We start from the raw sequence: 21,423 nt of genomic DNA on the forward strand, positions 1-21,423 counted from the left end.
TTGCCCGTTCTCTTTTTATTCTTAACTTTTAATGCATTCTGGACAGATTAATGTATTGATAAAAGGGATGTAAGTAGGCTAATCTCCATTTTTATACATACATGGCAGAAAGATTACATCAGCATTCTATTTTTAAAGAAACAAACATTTCTTCTGACTTACAATCTCATAAACAACAAGGAGTTTCAAAATCTTTACAGCATGTCATAGCTGACATAAGTATCCTTATTGCATATACATCTCAGTGACAGTGCAATCTGCTTTAATATATTAATATTAAAGAGATACCATATATGATTATTGACAAGTTCAGTTAAACTGCAATTTCCCCCATTTTTTTTGAGAATGTCAGGCTGCAGCACAGCATGGAACAAGGAATTCTCTGACTGTATCCTCTCACCTCCTTCACTGCCTGCAAGTTCCAATGATACTTCAACTCAACTCCAAAAGCCATTTTGGCTTTTGTGTATTTAAAAATGAAGAACAGTAAACCAGAAGAAAATGGTTCAGTGATATTTTACCTGCTAGCAGATTTCTTCTTTAGTTCAGAAAGGTAATGAGACATCACTTCTTCATACTGGTTCCCTGTTGGCTTAGGTTCTCAGACCTCACGACAGAAAATTGTACTGTTTCACTGATCTTTAAATTCACAATTTGCTTCAAGAAAGTAATTCACAGAACATGTGAATTTACTTTTTTGAAAAGAAATCAGTAGTAATTACCTTTTTAATCCTAACAAGGAAACGGTAACTATAAATTAATGAAATAGCTACAGGAAAACAGTAACCATTAATGGCAAGAAGTTGACATGAAAGCTTCTGAGTAAGTATGAAGAGATAAACAACCCAAAGGGAACTAAACAAAAAAAGTTTGTGATAGAGGGGAAAAAAGGCGGCTGAAATGGAAAAATGCAACTGAACTGAATATATAAAAGTAAGAAAAACTAGGAGACCTGAAAATGACTCCCAAATGGCACAGCACAAGAAGTCAAAAGTGAGAAACAGTTATGACGTAGCCAAAAAACAGATCGATGAAGTTTGCAAAAACCATAATTTCATAGAGCAGTAAATTATTATTTCCCCTCTTTAGGGGTCTGGTTACTACTTCACAATATGATTTCATTTTTGAATTGCTGCTTCTGGAAGTACTTCTGTACTGGCTTTGGCTCCACTGATCAGAACAAATGCCACCAATTTCATAAAATAATAACAACTATTAAGACATACTTTAAATACCCAAAGATAGGCATGTTTCACAGATGAAGGCACAGGACTGAACAGCGAAAGGTTTTCAATTATTTTCAAGGGCCAATATTATTCTGTGGTACCTTCAAACATCTTGTATCTGATTTTTTTTATTTTGAAGGTTAAGCTGGCATTAGAAGTGTGTATATCACAAAAAATATCTTCACAGACTTTGAATACACAAAGTAATGCAAGTATTTATATTTGTATCTATTTGGAAAGTTTAAGCTACACAGAGAACTGAACTTCCAGTTTAAATTAATCTTCAGACATTGTGTTTTAATACACTATACAGTATCTTACAACCCAGTACAAGCTTTAGTTAAAATATCTGGAGTTTAAATGGATAAAGTTGAAACTTGAAAATTGCTAGTTATAAACTGACATCAAGTGAGCAACCAAAAAAGATGTGCACAGGCAGCTAAATTAGAAAAGGAATATAAACCCCAGTATTTACATCTGTTAACAAAAATAACTTGGTTTTTTAGAATGTACAGATAACTTACAAGAAAATCACTTTTTGAAAAGCACAAGCTAATGAAAACAGGTTTAGAATAACATGTCTGTACTTTTTGCTAGGTTTTTTTTTTTTAATATAAATCATTTATTTAGTTCTTCATGCTCTTTCCATGGTATTAATTCAGTACCTTTCAGGTTATTTTAAAAATTCCTATAGAGCAGAACATGAAAAACTGAACGGTTAGCTGACTGTAACATTGCTTTAAAATTGTGTTACTACTTTTTTAAAAAAGAAAGAAGAATTAGTTTTTATTTTACATCTTGTCTGAGATATTTTTTAATGCAGAAATGGTCAAGATTAAAAATATTCTGGAGCAATCTTGTGTAACTTATAAATTGTTTCTCCATCTGAAGGTGGGAGACTCCTCGCGTACTGTTAAGAAAAAAAAGACCAAGTTAGTCATGATTAGTCACTTAGATGCTCTATATAAACACCTGACTATCTCAAACTTAACCTGTGAATGCATATGTATAACTGTACATGTAATTTTTAAAATTAAAACTACTGGAATACTTTCAGGACAGTGCTGAGTTTTAATGGGAGGCAATAAACATGAACTGTTTCACAATTGAAGTTATTAATACAAAGAAAGATTAATAAAAAAAGGTTTCAATAATCCTGAAGTTATTTAAAATTCAGGACATTAAATGCCTAGATACTAAAAAATCTGAGGTAGCAGTTGCATTTTTTTAAATTTATAAACTGCAGAGAAAAAAATTATCTGTGCTGCTAAGTTAAGAACAGTCAAATCAATTTTTTTCTCTTCATCATCTGAGTTTTAAAAATGTGAAACAATGACCAAGATTTAAATCCAAACATGGAAGAATGTTTACATGTGCACGGTGTGCCATGATCATGAATACAAGACATTATTTTTCTGTTTAAAGAGAAAAAAGCAAATCTGTATAGGCAGGATCACTCCTAACTGAAGCTACAAAATTTATGTACCAACATAAAATGCAATTCCTAGAATGATTCCATGAATTAATGCATCAGACAGCCCATGGTCAGGATTTCCATGGAGGAGCTCTCTTGTAATGTAATATGCCTGCCACATTCATCACCCTTCTTGACCACAGATTTCTCTAGCAAAATATTTTGTGAAAAATAAGCAGACACTGTTATGACTCCAACTGAAGTCTTCCATAATGAGAACAAAACCTGAAATACTGCAACTCAGGCTATGTGTAAAGGACATCATATCAAAACCAAATGAGTAAGTAACATGAGTAGGCAAGCATTTGTATGCTACATGCTCAGAAGCAATCAAATCAACTTTCTATACCAGATGTCCTTAATTTGAACTGAAAAACTGACAAAGGTCAGATGCTGCTAAGAGTTTATCATAGAGCGGGGGCTAAGCCTGTATTAAAAACTTAACAACTGTTTTCTGGCTGCAATGATCAGCACAAAAATCCCCAAGTGCTGAAATTGTTTTCCTCCTTTTCTATGAGCACAAACCGAGGTTTAAGGAAATGAAACAGAAAAAAAACTTTAAAGGGCACTTCTTGTGCTTCGTGGAAAGCAGGAGGACACAGCGGAATCAAGGATCTCCAACTGAAGTAGAAGAATCGTAACAATTCTTCTGATTAGTATCGCCTCTAGTTATTTAAACTTCCTAATCATTTCAAGCAGTTGCAACTTTGTGAACAGATGTCTGACTGAAGCTCAGTACTTGTTACCTCAGGATTTGTATTCAAGGCTGATTTTTGAGGAAAACCAGGCTATTTTTGTCCAGTAAGCATGAAAAGGGTGTTCTGGGAGAAAACAAACCAAAACACCCTGAAAAAACAACCCTGGCTTAAGAGATTAAAGTCACTAGCTCACTCAGACAAATTAATTCCTGCACATAGACCTAGGCTTTTGTAGGGAAGAATGCAAGTGTACCTTTAAAGAGACAGGTAATTTGTCCACTACTCTATCTAAACAGAAAATGCTGCTGCATGAGCTACTTTGGCAGTGAAAGAAAGCAATAAATAGTCAACAGCATCTGGAAACCTAGAGGAATCTTGTAGAACCAAACTGGAAAAATATGATGTATATTAATAATCAAGAACTGCCATCACGTTTAAAAACTGGTGCATTAAGCATCACACTTTTTCCCCTGGCATTCTGTATAAAACATGCTAGATGACATTTTCTGAACATCAGTAATGACTGTACTCATGTGACTTGAACAAAAAGCAGGTAATTATTGTTTTTACAAAAATTAAGTCGCTATTTTTCAAACAATTAACACCTACTAGCTGATTTGTGATTAAAACAAAAAGAAGGTCTAAGTTGGGAATAATACACTGATTTCATGTTCTTATTCATGTTAGTAAACACTGACAGTTTGAAACTTGTAAATTTTAATGTAATTATTTAATTATAAGTAGACAGTTCTGGGTGCAGTTACATGATGTGTAGAAAGAAATATTTTCCTTAGCTTCTGGCTGAGTAACGTTTCCACATACACATGCCATTACAGAAATAGAACATTTCCCCTTGCTCACTAAAAGTAAAGGCAAAATGCAAAACCAGTAAACTAAATACAGTTGCCCTATTCAAGTACTGTACTAATTAAAAAGTGTAAAAAAATTTCCACTGGATGAGGAAATGTTGGGTCCTGCACTTGGATCACAACAACCCCATGCAACGCTACAGGCTTGGGGAAGAGTAGCTGGAAAGATGCCCAGGGGAAAAGGACCTGGGGCATCTGGTCAACACCCAGCTGGAAATGAGCCAGCAGTGTGCCCAGGTGGCCAAGGCCAACAGCATCCTGGCTTGTACCTGGCCAGCAGGAGCAGGGGAGTGATCTTGCCCCTGTACTCAACATGGGTGGGTCACTGTGTTCAGTGTTGGGCCCCTCACTACAGGAAGGACACTGAGGTGATGATGGGTGTTCAAACAAGGGTGAAGAGTCTAGAACATAAGTCTTACAAGGAGTGTCTGAGGGAACTGGGGTTGTTTAGTGTAGAAAAAAGGAGGCTGAGGGAAGACCTTATCACTCTCTACAACTGCCTGAGAGGAGGCTGTAGTGAGGTGGGTGTTGGTCTTTTGTCCCAAGTAACAAGTGATAGAACAAGAAGAAATGGCCTAAGGTTACACCAGGAGAGGTTTAAATTGTGTATTAGGAAAAAATTCTTCACTGAAAGGGTTGTCAGGCAGTGGGACAGGCTACCCAAGGAGGTGTTGGAGTCATCACCCTTGGAATATTTAAAAGACGTACAAATGTGGTGCTTAGGGACATGGTTTAGTGATGAACTTGACAGTATTTGGTTAACAGTTGGACTTCATAATTTTCAGGTCTTTTCCAACCAAACCAGTTCTATTTCAACCATCCCTAAACACATATATGTAACAATATGCATACAGAAAAGGCAGAGATGTAATCCCCTAAAATGCTATGTACAGGCATATTTCTGTATGAATTTCAGAAAATACACAAAGCATTTGGAATGTATTCCATTATATGTTTTAAATAAAAATTTAAAGGTATATATGCATTGTACTAATCTGCGTTTGAAGCACAAACACTTTATAATATAAATTTCCAGAAGTCTGGAAATACTGAATAAACACAGGGGTCTGTATATAATTCTTCTTCAAATTGTCTGAAGGACAGCTACTGCAATTAACTGCTGTGCCCCCCATTTTTCCCCAGGCAATAATGCACTAAAATATTATGAGAAACAATACACTGAAAATCAAAATGAAAATGACCCTCCTTCCACCCTTCCATCCACAACTTACACACTTTTCCTTCTTTTTCTAACTTCTTCAGGTGGACCAAGAGGTTACTTTCTGCTGCTGGAAGTAAATTTTCAGGGATCTCCTAATGGAAACACAAATAAGAATTTTGTATTTGTTTAAATATCTCCCAATTATTTTTTCAATATATGGAACTCACGGTTTATTAACATAGATTTTCCTCTTCTGAACCACTATTCTGAACATTCAGTTGGTTATATAATGACAATTAACTGAAATGAGGAAAGCAATTTTACACCAGTTAAACTAGTAGCCTAATAGCATTTTTTTGTTTACTTTGCTCATCTTTTGCATTACCTTCTTGTATAATGCAATCTTTGACCAACACTAAGAAGACTGTGCCCTCCTGAACTTGGTCAGCAATGGGTCACCAGCACAGCTGAGCCTTTTTAAGGCAAAATCCAAAGCTGCATTTCCTCACAGATACCTATCACTTCCATTCCATGACAATGTTTGCATAGGTTTAAATATCCTTTAACAATTAAAATCTGTAAAGAAGTAAACAATTTAAAAATACAACAGTCACAGGACTAAATGTCTCAGAAAAACCCCACCCCAAACTGTTCCAGAATCCTGTTCTTCAGCCCCATCATTTGAAAAGCAAAGCCTTCTTTTTGAAAATTAAAAAAGAACTCCTCAAACAGCAGGAGTCTGGCAGCAAAATTCACTAGAAAATTAGCTCAATAAATTAAGAGCCTTTAAAAAGCTTTGAAAGATTACACTTATGAAAGCTTTAGTAACACTGAAAAGAATCTTGGCATATAGCAACAGGACAAGTGGGTTATGATTTACATAAGCATGTGAATGGCTATATATATTTAAAAACTGCAGTTGTTCAGGCAGGAAAAATTCAGGAGCTAAACAGCCACAGGTAACTGCAAATGTTCAGCACTGCAAAATGTTCAGTTTGACAAAGTCATTCTTTTGGAAACCAGGGATCCAAAGAACCATGAAAAACGAGTTGTGAAGCTGTTACAGAGCCCTTCACAAACCACAGCCATTGGCAACTTTGGCATCTTTCTCAGAAATAAATGCTGTATCTCTTATCTCTAGTTGTTAGGAGGGGTTAACACCCACACATACAAAATTCCTGAGGTTACACCCAGAATGCTGAAGGAGCAAAAAAAGCACCCTCATGCCTGTTGGACACATTCAAAGTTGCTGCACTCCTGAGCACAAAATCCATCTCAGCTCACCTGCACCCTCCTGCAGACTGATAAACCAGGAACTAGAAGTTTTACCCAGTCTTTCAGGAGCCTCCAAACATACCTTGACAAATCAAAAATTAGCAGCCATCCTCTGCTTTTCCCTTGGAACCAATCATTACAACTTTAGTTTTTGCTTGGTCCTGTGAGACTGTCCTTAGGACCATCTAGATGGTTAAATAAGAAGTTCATAAGAATCACCTGGGGTCCACTGCAATGAAGTGCTCAAACAATATGATTAAAATGCAGAGTCATACATGAATTCTGAACAAGCAGAAATATTTGGGTTTTTTTCCCTGTCTTTTAAAAAGCCACCATGGTCTTTACTCAAAGTATTGTTATATACAATTTTATGAACATAACCTCAATTTTGTTTAGTTTAATTAAACTTTTAATTAACAATTAAACCTTTTAATTAACAATTACCTGGTACACTATCTTTACAAGCTCCGAGGATGTATATGGCTTTCCAGGATTCTTCTGGAAAACACCCAGGATTTGCTTTTCACGTGCAATTCGGTGAGAAATGTAGCACTGGATTCTGCGATTTGCATCACGTATTACTGGACCATGGCCTAAATCAAAACACATGTACCACAGCACTATTATTGACATTTGAAATTAAGAATGCTACTGAATAATTCAATAATTCCTATGTAAATTCCAGTAGACTTAAAAGTCATAAGAAGGGAGCAACACCTGTACATACCACCTTCTCACTGTATTCTTGATGTTAAATTGTAGAACACTCTTTGCATACTTTTTTTTTTTTCATATAAATAGGCCAAAATTAAGTTTGAATGTTTGCATCACAGCCTGCAATCGAAAAGCATTAAGATGGAAAGGAAGAATTAGCAACTGAAAAGTCTGAATGGGAAAATGGAATACTTGAGATTCAATAAGGAAAGCAAGGGAGGGCTACTTTAGGTTATTAAAAAAAACCCAAACAAATCAAAGGAGACACTACTGAACAGATTTGAAAGGTGAGATTCAGATGATTATCTGTCTGCCTCTCTCATTCTCCCCAAAATGTACTGATATTGATAATTTAACCTGATGTTGGTCTTTGAACAGTAGTGGCTGAGGCAAAAGGCTCATACTGTGGGGCTATCTAGCAAACACAGGCAAGAAAAAGAACATCTTTAGTTATGGTAGCTTTTCCAAGACAGATCTTCAAAACTGACTCACATACTGTACTTCCTTAAGTAGGAATTCCCTTAAGAACATACTTTCATAAGTATTATAAAAAAATTAATAGATGACAAATCAGTGAGCCACTCTGGACGTGTCAGGACAGGACAATGCAATGCACAAGGAAAAGTTGTATGTGGATTATTTTATGTCTGGCTGGTTAATAAACAAACAAAACATGTTTTTTCCTGGGCTTACTGTGGCAGATTAGGAATGTTCAACTTACTGTGAAGTCTTTGAAGCAAACAGGAGAAAGTCTCTAGTTGTACTTTTGGTTTAGCTGACTAAACATGTTGTTAATTTTAAGCTTTTTAAATTAGAGGTTATTTTGCCTGAGGATAGGTGGATTATAGAAAAAGAACAACTAATTTTTCATGTTTTGAACATCTCTGAAATAAAAAAACTTGTCAAAGGAATCCATCCTTCACGAGTCAGAATATTTATGTGTATCTCAAATTACACACTCCCTTAATCAGATCTGAAATTATTTAATGTACATTGAAGCTTGTCTATTGAAGATAGTTTTACAAATAAGATAGGTAACATGTAAATATAAAAATATATCTGCACATATATTTAATGATTTCAACCATATTTAATCAGAACCTATTGTTCCTTACAGAAGTAAGGTATAAATACAACAGTAATTCTAGTAAATGTTACACTTATAAAACCAAAAGTCTAAATTTGGAAAAAAAACATTAAGGTATACAGAGCAGAGGCTGTGACAATAATTACCATTCCCTTGCATTCTCTGATGACAGAAGTTACACTAAAGTATTCAAAATTAAGGCCTTCATGTGGAATCACAAGGCAGTCTTAAAACAGGTGATTTAACTGAATGAGACTACCAGAGCAATGTGAATGGAACCCATATTTTGCAAAAGTGAAAGGCATTTCATAGACATTACATCACCTGATCCAAAGCCACTGTGTATACATATGCACACACATAGTTCCAGTACTTAAGGGGCAGCTACAGAGAAGAAGGAGACTCCCCATTTACAAGGAGTCACAGGGACAAGAAAAGGGGCATGGGCACAAGTTGCTCCTGGGAAGATTCCATTTGAACTCAAGAGGAAAATTCTTCACTCTGAGGACAGTCAGACATTGGAATGGTCCCCCAGGGGAAGTGGTGGATTCCTCCACTTTGGGAAGTTTTAAGTCTCAGCTCAACAGGGTGCTGAGACATATCATATAAACAACAATATTAGAAGGGTTGGACCAGGTGATCCTTGAGGTCCCACTTCTCTGATTGTGTGATACCTTAAAATGATATCAGAAAGCTTGGGACTAAATTCAGATGCAGATCTTTCCCACACATAATTTTTCATGGATAGAAACATGTTAACTTCACCAATAAATAAATATCTGCATAAATGTAAAATGCTTCTATGTATGAGAAATAGATCTCTTAAAATAAGACTGTCTTTCCAATAATTCAGTCTTTATATCAAACAGCTTCATATTATTTCAGACCTCTGTATAGCCCAGATGATCAGAAACCAAGTTTTTATTCTTGTAACACCCTGTGAATGAATATAGATTCCCTTACTTTACAGTAAATTAAAGCACAAAGGATAAAACTGAAGAAAATAATTAGATCATGAAATCTTGCTCAGATTCCTAACCCCAGTACCATTTGTTTCCATAGTATCAAGGAAGGTTGATCATTTTCCCAGGATAGGGAGCCCTCTGCTGACTGAAATTCTGGACCAAACTCATCAACTACTGATTTTAAGACTGTCAGGAGCAATATGTCTGAAGTAATCTCCACATTAAATGAAAAAAGACACATGGAAGGGGAAGGATTGGCAAAATTCAGCTACTCACACCTCGTCAGCTATTACAAAAAATCATGCTTGCTTACATATAATTCTGAGGCTGCAATGTGAGTGCTAAAGCATGGGTGGGGATCAGAGAAACAGTTCAAGAATTGTGAAGACTGAAAACTGCAATGAAGTCAAATACTGAGCTTGTACAGAACGTGCTGATAAAGCAAACTACCTTCTAATATAGTTACCATGTTACTCCAGTACATACCAGCAGTATACATGATTGTTCTGATTGGGCAACAGTTATCTTTCTTACACAATTGCCAAGTACAGGATGAGCATACAACAGCACAACAAAGTTACAAGTAAGTGGGACAAGTATTCAGTCTTGGTAAATGTGTAATCTAGATAAATAATGATTAAGGAGTGAAATACAACAGCTAAAATTGATAAACCAAATGAAATTTGGCATGTATGGGGTTTTGGAAGGCAGAAATTCAATTAGAGGAACAGACTGTGTTTCGTAGGCATTTAAGAAATAAAGTAGAACATTTGCTTAATCAATAGGTGGAGATTCTGGAGGCTAAAATATCCTTAGTTTTACCAGTAGTTAAGTCAATAACTATGACCGAGTCACTATTTCTGCCTAGGTCAGTCTCCACAACTGTGGAATATCTATGACATTTTTTTAAAATAGCATTTTTATGCTCAGATCTGAAAGCACTTAAAGAACACCTACTTCAAAAGAAGTGTATTTTAGGAATTAACACAAAGAAGACAAGAGCTATATAGGCTAAACATAGGTGGTTAATGAAGAAAGACAGAGAATGTAGACACAGTTGCTTCAGATGATGAGTTGAAGAAGATGAAACAGAAAAAATCCTGAGCTGTTGCTCTGAAAAAGCAAACAAGGAGCTTACTCCTGAGTACATAATGAATTCTAAAAATCCAGTCTTGTCAAATAGACATGTGGTCTATAAGAAAAGTAAATCCATTACAAGGTTTGGGGCAATAGAGGGAAAACCAGCCAAGTCATAGATTTAATGAATTGGGTAAATTATTTTTAGAGCATGATGTTTGCACTCTTGGCTCTTGTTCAAGTTTAAGCTAAGTCATTAACTAAGACAGCCATTTCACAGTTCTGCAGCTTCTCAAGATGATTTTGTGATTAATTTGTGCTGCAGAGGACAGACATCTCTCTCAAACACATAAATAGTATGCTTACATTGGCAGTGTACGTGGGGATGCAAAGGACCCAAAGAGCAAGTATTATGTTTTAATTCCAGCGTAACATTAAGGTGCATGGATAGAGCAATGTTTTCTTACATTTGCTGTATGCTTCCAACAGTGAAAGATTCTGGCCTCTGTAGGCTGTGGGCACACAATTTACCCTCAATGGAGAAATCTCAGGAAAACACCCATCACTGAGGATTTTTTAAGTCTTGCAAACCACCACCTTACCTTAACACTGGATGTATATTAAGTAATGAACTTGAACTGTTACATTAGTAATAGTGTTCCATTGTAATAAGAGCTTTCATATTCTTAGAAGAGATATTTAAAACATATAGTAAATCAGAGCAGTTTAACACAGAACCACTTACCTGGATATATTAAATCTGGCTTCATTTGTAACAACCTCTTCAAAGTTTTCATGTAATCATGAAGGTCTTCAATTACTGTTGTTCCTTCCCCTAAAATACAGTCACCAGAAAATATAGCATTTTCCTCTTCTAGATGTAAAATCATATGATCATCAGTGTGTCCAGGCGTATATAAAACTCTGTTTAAATAACAAAAAGAATAAGCTTTTCATATGCATATATGCTTCATTTCCAGAGGTGAGAAATAGATAAGGATAGAATCATTCTTACAAAGTAGTCCATAAAAGCCAGAAAAAATATAGACCAAAAGAGGCTGAAATGGTAATGTAAACAGAGTACCATTTTGTTTAATTCAAGTCCATTTTCTTGTACCATGTAGAGAAAAAACACTGATCATCATCTCTTACATGCTTTTACTTATAGGACACACCATAATAAAAGTGTATTAAGGGAGCTGCCTAGTCATGTAGAATTTGTGTTAGAGGGCTTCATTCTGAAGCGTTAAGATGGGAAGATTGACACGTTGCTTCCAAGTTCAAAAGTATTAAGTTCTTGACATACACCCTGCACTCAGAAGAGGGTAAGGGTGGTATTGCAAATTCTTTTAGAAATTAACTATAAACTTCTGGACCTAACCCTGATAAAATTCTGTCTCCCAGAATTCATTTTTTCCTAAAAGCCCCATGACACAGTGAAGCGTAGCTGTCAAACACAACAAGGAATTATGGTCTTTTAGCTGTTCTATGTGCAGGCCATTAAACACCTAAATAGTAAGGATTTAGGACTTTACAGCCTGAATGAGTACTGCATCAGAATGCAGCTAAGGGTGAATGAACAGTTGACATGTTTATAGCAAGCTGAGCTGCTAAGGAGCTGCACTGCACTGTAATTTTTAAAAGGCAGAAAGCCTCAGGATTCAAACTAAAAAAACCCTACACAACTCAGACCAGCATCACTGTTGAAATTCATCAGAATCTTCTGGTTGATGGCAGATGCGCCAAAGCAGAGACCAGGAACTGAAAGAGCCAGTGCCAAGCATGGTGTACAACACTGAACAACACCCAGCTACGTCAGTGCAGGGCTGAGGCCAGAAGCCCAGCACCATCTGATGCAATGACTTACAGCTCTTACTTAATTATCTGCTCTGCAGAAAGCAGGTGAGACATTGCCCTGAGGAGGCAACGTAGGCATCAAGGTGATGGGCTGCATCTTGCCTTTGCAGTAAGTTGTATCCTTCAGTTCCTGATGAAACCTTACCAGAAAGCTTAACCAAAATATTGAATAACAAAGGAAAAATAACCCAACACTTTCTTGGCACACCTTGAAAACTAAAATTTAACATGCAGATATTGCCAACTAAAATTTAAATATGCAGATACTGCCATTTTTGAACCAGTGGTGGATCTAAGAGTATCTTTAAAATGTTTACTGAGTTAACCAGGTGAGAATACCTGCTTTTAACCAAGCATAAAATGTGGTTGCATTACCCTAAACTTCAAAATATGATGCCTTACTTGGATTCAACTTTACTAAGCCATTTTCCATCTCTAAATTAATTTTGTCTAAAAATGGGCCTCTTAGGGTAGTGGAAGGTCTTCAATACTCAATATAATCGTCTCCATGTATTTTTTTTACACTAACAAAATAAAATACTTTAGGTTAAATATATCCTTCATTTTTTCTCTTTTTTTTTTTTCTTCCAGTCAGCCAGCTGGCATTCCACAAGTGGGATGTAAGTCATATCTACACTGAAGAAAACAAGGAAAATTTGTCCTTTGAAGAGTAACACCTTGCTAATGAAAGAAGTCTGGAAACAGTATGGTCAGATCTTTTTAGTGTGCGTGTTTGTGTGAAGAAGAGTAGCTTTCTGTTTCAGGCTCACTCTAAGCTTAGAAGATGGGCAATATGCTTCTCAGGAAGAAGCCCAAATTAGAAGGGTTTAAAATTTAACAGTTTAAGTATTAAATGTTTGAGTGTCCACTTGGGAAATATTTTTAAAGTAAAAAAAGAGGCAAGCTGCATAATTCATCCAGATAACCATAAACTTTGCCCAAAGCATCGATTTTAACAATAAATACTTATCTAAGAGTGATGAGAAAGTATGTAAAATACCATTTGATTTTCTTGGAGGAAATATTTTTCAAGGGATATGTTAGAATCATTGAATCATCATGGTTGGAAAGCACCTACAAGATTATGCAGTCCAACCATCAGTGCTACACCACCTTAACCACTAAATCATCTCCTGAAGCACCACATCAGCTGTTTTTTTAACACCTCCAGGGATGGCAACTCCATCACTCACGTGTTAGAACACGTGTTCCAATGTTTCACCACTCTTTGGTGAAGAAATTTTTCATAATATCTAATCTGAACCTCCCCTGGCACAACTTCAACCCATTACCTCTTGTCCTACCACTAGTCACTAGGGAGAAGAGGCAAACACCCTCCTCACTACAGCCTCCTTGCAGATTGTAGAGAGCAATAAGGTCTCCCCTCAACTTCCTTTTCTTCAGGCTGAACAGCCCCAGCTCCTTCAGCCTCTCCTCATAAGACCTGTTCTCTAGCCCCCTAATCAGCCCAGCTGCCCTTCTTTGAATCCTCTCCAGCATCTTGATGCCCTTCCTGTAACTTGGTGCCCAAAACTGCACACAGTACTTGAGGTGAGGCCTCATCAAGGCTGAGTACAAGAGTGAGATCACCTCCCTGGCCCAACATTTGGCCTTGTTGAAACTCATACTGTTGGCCTTGGCCCATTGATCAAGCCTGTCTAGATCCCTCTGCAGAGCCTCCCTACCCTCAATCAACACCTCCATGCAGTTTAGCGTTGCCTGCACACTTACTGAGGGTACACTCTATCCTCTCATCCAAATTATCAATAAAGATGTTAAACAGGAGCTGCCCCAGCACTGAGCCCTGGGGGACACCACTTGTGACTGGCTACCACCTGGATTTAAGTCCATTGACTACAACTCCTTGGACCTGGCCATCCAACAAGTCTTTTATCAACTAAAGGGTGTGTACATCCAAGCCACAGGCAACCAGCTTCTCCTGGAGAATGCTGTGGGAAACTGTGTCAAAGGCCTTGCAAAAGTCAAGGCAGACAACATGCACAGCCCTTCCCTTGTCCAATAAAAGAGTCACCCAGTCACAGAAGGATATCAGTTTGGTCAAACAGGACCTGCCCTTCATGAACCCATGCTGACTCAGCATGATCACCTGGTTGTTCTTAATTTCTCTGCTGAGGCCAAAACCCAGAGGCTATTCCTGGTAATCCTCATTCATAAAAACAACTTATTTGAATAAACATACCCTGCTGGATCATGACAGGAACTCTATGTGCATAAATGTTGAAAAGATTAGATGCAGAGATTGCCAATCACTTGAAATTAGGATACACATATGTGTCTGATTTCTGAAGAAAAAGGTGGTCCACAGCACTTGCAGAAATTGGTGTTTACCTGAGTGTGGCTCCCTCTGTCTGTATCACATCTCCATCCTTAAGATAAAAATATTGATGTCCTCCTTCTATTATTTCTTCTCGGTGAGGGACACGAGGTAGCTTACAGATGCGATATTCAGAGTCTGGTCAAAGAATTCAAAGAAAATGATGCTTTGAATTTGCCACTAAGAAAGCTAATTCCACAGAAAGGCTACTTTTTGAAGAAGTACTATTAATAATTACATAATATCATCACAAAATCAGAAACAAGAAATTCTGTATAGTAACTTCATGTTTATGAAGCAACCTTATTCCAGAGCTGCAAAAATAGTGGAAGCCACTGAATCTGAATACTATACTCTGTACCAGCAGCAATTTTGAAGATGAAAAAGCACAAGTTAAATTAACAAAGAAATGTCAATATTATATTTTACTAATGTTCCTTCTTGACTCATCAAAAGCCAAAACTCCCAAGTTTCTACAACAACACTAAGACTTCTGTGCTAATGTTAATGCACTGATTTGCAGAAGCACCATTCAACATCTGCCTAAAATTGAATGGAGGCTTTTTCCCTTGCAGCTTCCCTCAGCATCTATTGTTCTGAACTGTGCATGAATTACAAATGCCTTGGCCAGAATAGCTACAGACAGCAATTCAGAAAAGTATTTATATCCTTTGCTAGTATTTACAACCATGCTCATGGGCTGACAAGACCAAGATCATCAGGAAGACACCAGTGTTGTTTTCAGCAGTGCCCGTGCTTCTTTGCAGATAAGAATCATCTGGCAACTTCACAAAATCTGATAAAGCCTGTGAAAAAGTCCTACAATGCTAAGAACTGCATTATCCACACTGTTTATTCTCTTCCCTGATACTAAAGCAGAAACATCTCCTACTGTTTATCAACATAAACATTTTTAGATCAGAATTTACTTGCAGACTGCCCTCTCGTCTTCTCTCCCATGTCAGAGGCCTATGAATTTGTGAGGAATTACTAATGGGCTGCTGCAAGGTATCTCAATGTTATGCATGTTTCTTTTTCAGACATTAAGTTACTTTATTGTTTTACACAAGCAAAAATAATGGACAAGTTGTCATTACTGTCAACATAAAAAGTTGACAGTATCAACACCTGTTAAAAAGGTATCAATTTTTTATCCCATTTCCTCACATCCTGTAAACTGCTGTTGACAATCTAGAGTGTCATTATTCACACATAAGAAAAAAATCAGTATTAAAGCATGCACAGTTATAGAAGAAAAACTGTAGCTGTACAACAACAATATTCAGATTATTCATTTCTCTCATTCTACACACTGCAACAGTATAATAAAATTTCAGATGGAGATTCCAGGAGAACAATCCATCTGATTTGCACATAAGCATTGAGGAAAATTTTTTTTCTTGGCAGGTACCTAACATTTTCAATAATATCAAAAATCTCTGGCCTACCACTCGGGATGCTTTTGCAGATATCAGGTATTCCACCAGTGTGATCATGATGCCAGTGTGTCACTAAGATTTCTTGAATCGAGATGTTGAACTGTGACAGTGCCTGCTTTAAACAGCCAATGTATTCAGGAGTAGCTGGCTCCCCTGTGTCAATAAGGACCCTTCTACATATAAACCAAAAAAAAAAAAAAAAAAAAAGAAAGAAAAAAAGAAAGAAAAAAAGAACAAACAGAGAATTTAGAGAACTCATGTGACAGTCAAAAAGAACCCAACATTGCATGGAAACGTGCTAATAACAGATGTCTCCAGATTCCACCTCTTTCCTCTGGGATACCCCACTCCTATGGCACAACAATTTACAAATCAGCAATGTAATAAATTAACTCCACAGATCTGCAAGGCCCTGAACAAGCCCCGGGAGCCCGCGTTTAGTCCCATCGGGGAGCGACGAGGCTTGAGGCCAGGAACCCACCCACTGACCCGCTTCCCTCTGCACTCCACCTACCCAAGCCGCCTTTAATTAATTTTTCTTGTAAGGAATTCAGCCGGGTAGCGGCCCCCCAAACCTGAAGCAGCTCAGAGCTCGCAAGCCGGGCGTGGGGATGAGGCCGGGGCCCCTTCCCCACCCCCCAGGCCCTTTCCCCACGCCCCCGGTTCCTTTTCCACGCCCCGAGCCGGATCTTACCTTGTCCCGGAGCCCACCAGGTAGGTGTTGGTACCCTGCAGAGTCATGGGCCCCGGGTTGCAGCCCAGCACCCTCACCACCCGCGACGAGAGCCGGTCGATCCGCGGCAGCAACGACACCATCTCTGCACAGACACGCCGCCAATTTTCCCCCCTTTTTCGCTACCGTCTCCGCTCCCCTCCGTTCCTGACACCCGCACCCGGCGAAAGCGGAAGCCACTTCTTTCCCCTCTGCTCCGCCTCCCGGACGCGGGACCTTCCGCCTGGTTGTGAGGCGACCGGGGCTTCCCGGGCAGCTCGGCTCCTGCCGCTCGGAATGGGGCGGTTCCTCCCGGCCCGCCCGCCATGGCGCAGAACCGGCGTGTTTTCCCTGAGAACTCGGCGTTTTGGGACAAAGGCTGTGATAATTCAGCAGTGTAAAAGCGATGTTCTCCTTCGACGCGTGGGTGCCTGGCCGAGAGGCAGGTCCTGGTGCTTCTTGCTTTTTTCTAAAGGCCTGTCATACCCTTTCTAAAGGGTTTTGTGGTATGACAGCTGCATTTTCCGTATACTGCGGGAATATGTAAGCGGTCACTTAACGCAAACGCGGGAGCTCTATGTGCTCCTCCTGTATGGCGTATTGGAGCTATTTAGGGGACAGTATTCCTAAGAAAATCGAGGAGCTGCTGGACAATGCGGGACAAATAGCCATTAAGGTGCTGAAGGGACTGGAGCATCTCCCCTATGGCGAAGGCTCAAGGACATCTCATCAATGTATATAACTACCTGAAGAGAGAGTGAATAGAGAATGGAGCCAGGCTTTGTCACAGGGCCATTGCCTTTTGTCCTGCTGGGAGCCCAGTGACAAGACCAGAGTCAACAGGCGAAAACTGAAACACAGGAGGTTCCCTCTGAACATCTAGAAACACTTGTTTTGCTGTGAGGGTGACCGAGCACTGGTGTAGGTTACCCAGGGAGGCTGCCGAGTCTCTGTCCTTGGAGGTGTTCAAAGATGTCAGGACATGGGGCTAGCCAGCTGGCCCCAGGTGGCCCTGCTTTAGCATGGCCATTGGACCACATCTTCTCCAGAGGTCCCTTCCAATCTCAGCCATGAGGTTCTGTGGAATTTTCTCCCTGTCATCCAAGTAGGAATACTGTATTTGCAAGCAGTGTTTGTTCTAGAGCCTGCAAGGTGCTGAAATTCACCTGTTTGTGGTGTTTTCTCAGAATCCCCTGCCTTCTAACCAACATTCTTAGAGAAATTAGAGCAGACTTGTTCTCTCCTTAAAGTACCTGTAAATGAATAACAAAGATAATTTAACCTGAAATTAAATCAGCTAATAGTATTGTGGACAACTTTACCAATATTAGAGTTTCAAATATTAGGTTTATTCCTATATAAGACCCTATATATTTCCTGTAACAATAACTAAGTTTATAAAGTGATTACAGCAATACAAAGCACATGAACGTGTTTGATGGTAGCATATTTTTTGCTTCAATGGTTTTTCATTATATGAAAATAGAGTTGCAATCCTTACATGTGATCTGAGGCCGTTTCTTGGATATCTGTGGGCAAACATAAATCACCAAACATGATCTTGAAAGGCAAGCTTTCAGAAGACTTGTTAGATAAAAACAACTCAGAGTACAGCATGGAACTGAAGAACAAAACTTTGTGGCTTCAACTGAACTTTTAAACGTCATTAAACTTTTTTTATTTGTTTAAACCCTAGTGTGGACAAGTAATACATGCAATACATGCCAGGAGATGAACTATTCAGAGTCTCAAGATACTAACAAAGGTCTGCATCTTGCCTTGTATGACAGCCTGATGTTCCTCAGTCTTAGCATATCCCCCATAGCCTTTTCTTATTCAGAACCACCTGACGTGTGGCAGTGTGAGGAAGAGGAGGGCATGAGACAGGGAGGCAGCTTTGAGGTAGGTCCTTCTACCTGCCTAGCCATGCCATATTTACTGGTGTTGACTCAACTCCAGATTTTTAGCTTGCCTCCAAGGTCAGAGAACGAATTATTGCTTTCAGCTGCCTGGTCAGACAGCAGCACTGCATCTTCACTATCCAGGGAACAACAACATGTTTGTCTCTAGCCTGTTTCATTAGTTTCAACAGTGCTACTTGAGCTACAGGTAGTACACTTGGAGTGCTAGCTAATCCTTCAGCCACACAAACAGTCTGTACTAACTTACAGTCACCCATTCAGCCAAAAAGTTTGCTTTGTGATACACACAAGGCTTGCTGGCAGTACAAGGTGCAGGCCTGTTATTATGCAGCAATTAAAAATACACTTCTGGGTATGGACTTCAATTGCAGCTGCTAATTGCCAGGCATCACAAAAGTCTCATACAGGACCTGTACCATAGTACAGATAATGACTATCCCTTCGAGCCAATTTCTTTGGTATTTCTAACAAATCTAAGTGTTAATTATCTGATATATAATGCCATTACATTAATTTTTCATTACCAAGCTCAACAAAGCATGAACTGCAGAAAGCAGAAAAGATTTTTTGGGTCAAAGGAAAGAAGCCTTTTGGTGAGCAGGTATGCTGCTGAAGTAAACAAGACACCCCTATACACAGTATTCCAGTCTCTTATAGAATTTTCCTATATATGGTTTTATAAGAAACTGTGACTAAATCTGAACTTATGTAATCATGAGATACCCTCTTATGTTCATTTTTTATTATCTGTGTATTGCTATTTGATTGTAAATTAATCACATTTTTAAATCTTAGGTAAAGTTTAGTTGCTGTGTCATTAGACAAAGGTTCAACTGAAGCAAAGGCAAGTTGTGGAATTCCACGGTTTCCTATTTCTAAGAAAATTATGAAAGTTTAGAGAAAATTGATGAAATTATTTACCCGAAGCTTTACATGTCATCGATAACTCAGAAGTAGTAAGGTGCCAGTTATTTTTAACATCACAATAATTTTTTCCCCTCAATTAAAAATTGTGGAGCTGTAAACTTGTTCTTCGGGGAATTGTTTGTACTGCTGTTACTGTCCTGTAATAGAACAACACATTGTGAATCTGTTTCGTCTGTAGGTGGCAGCAGTCGGTGTCTTTGGAGAAAGAATTTCAGGTTCTTCTACTCCATCTCCCACACAAGACTATTGATTCAAAAAGTCTTTTATGTCTCTTGTAATACAGGGTAACCTGTATAGGCACGGAGTGAAAGTCTTGCTATTATACTCTTTAATTTGATACTAGAAAATAGGAGTGTATATCTTCAAGTTCTTCTGGTTCACTCGTTGTTTTATGATGTGAAGACAAAATTTAGAGGGGTAAAATATCTTGAAGCAGGGAATGTTAGACTACCAGTAAAAAAAGTGAAAAAAACGAGTTTCAATAAACCTAAAGTGAGATTGTTGGTGATATACAATGTAATATTTGATGCCAAATTAATTTTCTACAGCTATGAGATCCAGAAAATGCAATTTTGTTTTTTTGAAAAATCTCACAAGGGCCCTGGTTGCATTTTTATCACACAGGAAATTTTTGAGTACTGGCACTTGACATTCTTCCTCATTTTAAGCATAAATGTTGAAGATAAATGCCTCTCCACTGTGGTTGTCTAATAACCTAATAGATATTAAAACAAGTATGTAATTCTGAGATAATTAGACAGAATCAATTGAATAGTCCATAAAAAATTTCTTGAGATACTTATCTTCATAGTCAGTGGTACATGAAAGTCTTGTTGGTTGGATTTTGGTAGATAGGTTTTTGTGTTATTTTAGTACAATTCTTGCTGATGTATCTAAAACATATTTTAAGACATGCATATATTTCTTGGTACTGGCAGAATTTTTCTGATTGTGTTTTTGTCCTTGTTACCTGGTACAAAGCTAAATAAAGAGATCTTAAATAAGAAAGAAGTGAAGCAAATTTCACATGGGGAACATAGACCTTGAGATTCCTACAATAAGAGGCAGCATTGTGTAGAAAATGTAGAAAGCCAGATCACCTTGTTTGCAGGAGATGATTAGGGGTGATGATGAAAGGACTGGGCTTCTCTGCCATGAGGAAAGGCTCAGAGATGCTCAAACTGCTCAGCCTGGAGAAGGTGACAGAACAAGAGGCAACAGGCAGAAACTGAAGCACAGGAGGTTCCCTCTGAAGGTCAAGAAACGTTTTTTGAGTGTGATGGTGGTGGAGCACTGATACAGGTTGCCCGAGGGAGTTGTGCAGTCTCCATCCTTGGAGAAATCCAAAAGCTGGCAAGGATATGGTCCTGGCCAACCAGCTCTAGGTGGTCCTACTTGATCAGGGGTACTAGACCAGAGGTCTCTTCCAGCCTGACCTGTACTTGACTTTGTGAGATTCTCTTAAAAATCTCAAGTGTAGTAATGCTGCTCAGAGCATAAATACTACATTTGAATGCAATTTTGGGGTTCATGGGACAGGTGACCAGAGGTTCTGCTGTAGCAGGGTACTAAGTAGCAGTGGTGATATAAAGCAGCTGACAGCATGTACAAGAATATTGGAGTAATTAATGCATTTAATGAAGAAGCAGAGGAAGCTATTATACTGAGGTTAAGTTGTTTGCCA

The 21,423-nt window shown here is 38.3% G+C and overlaps 1 protein-coding gene across 3 annotated transcripts; it reads right to left on the bottom strand.

The window, feature by feature from the left end:
- On the bottom strand, positions 1–17,146 carry LACTB2 (lactamase beta 2). 3 transcript variants are annotated; one of them, XM_030445896.1, is made up of 7 exons: positions 16,873–17,146; positions 16,188–16,348; positions 14,754–14,877; positions 11,293–11,471; positions 7,149–7,297; positions 5,500–5,581; positions 1–2,136 (listed from the first exon to the last, which is right to left on the bottom strand). In XM_030445896.1, the coding sequence occupies exons 1-7, from the start codon at positions 16,992–16,994 to the stop codon at positions 2,093–2,095; spliced, it is 861 nt and encodes a 286-aa protein (XP_030301756.1). In that variant the 5' UTR covers positions 16,995–17,146; the 3' UTR covers positions 1–2,092. The 3 variants fall into 3 exon arrangements, with proteins under 3 accessions (XP_030301756.1, XP_030301757.1, XP_008501575.2); XM_030445897.1 differs by having other exon boundaries at positions 5,504–5,581; positions 16,188–16,351; positions 16,873–17,145; XM_008503353.2 differs by having other exon boundaries at positions 16,188–16,351; positions 16,873–17,144.
- Positions 17,147–21,423: the final 4,277 nt, after the last annotated feature.

The sequence above is a fragment of the Calypte anna genome, chromosome 2 (genome assembly GCF_003957555.1).
Source record: "Calypte anna isolate BGI_N300 chromosome 2, bCalAnn1_v1.p, whole genome shotgun sequence".
Taxonomy (NCBI): domain Eukaryota; kingdom Metazoa; phylum Chordata; class Aves; order Apodiformes; family Trochilidae; genus Calypte; species Calypte anna.

Bases quoted from the DNA above. Each gene is read 5' to 3' on its own strand.
- LACTB2 (XM_030445897.1), bottom strand. From the start codon at position 16,994: ATGGTGTCGTTGCTGCCGCGGATCGACCGGCTCTCGTCGCGGGTGGTG. The intron at 16,352-16,872 runs GTAAGATCCGGC...GTTTATATGTAG, and splicing joins CTGGTGGGCTCCGGGACAAG to AAGGGTCCTTATTGACACAG. The intron at 2,137-5,503 runs GTGTGTAAGTTG...TTTTCTTAACAG, and splicing joins AGTTAGAAAAAGAAGGAAAA to TACGCGAGGAGTCTCCCACC.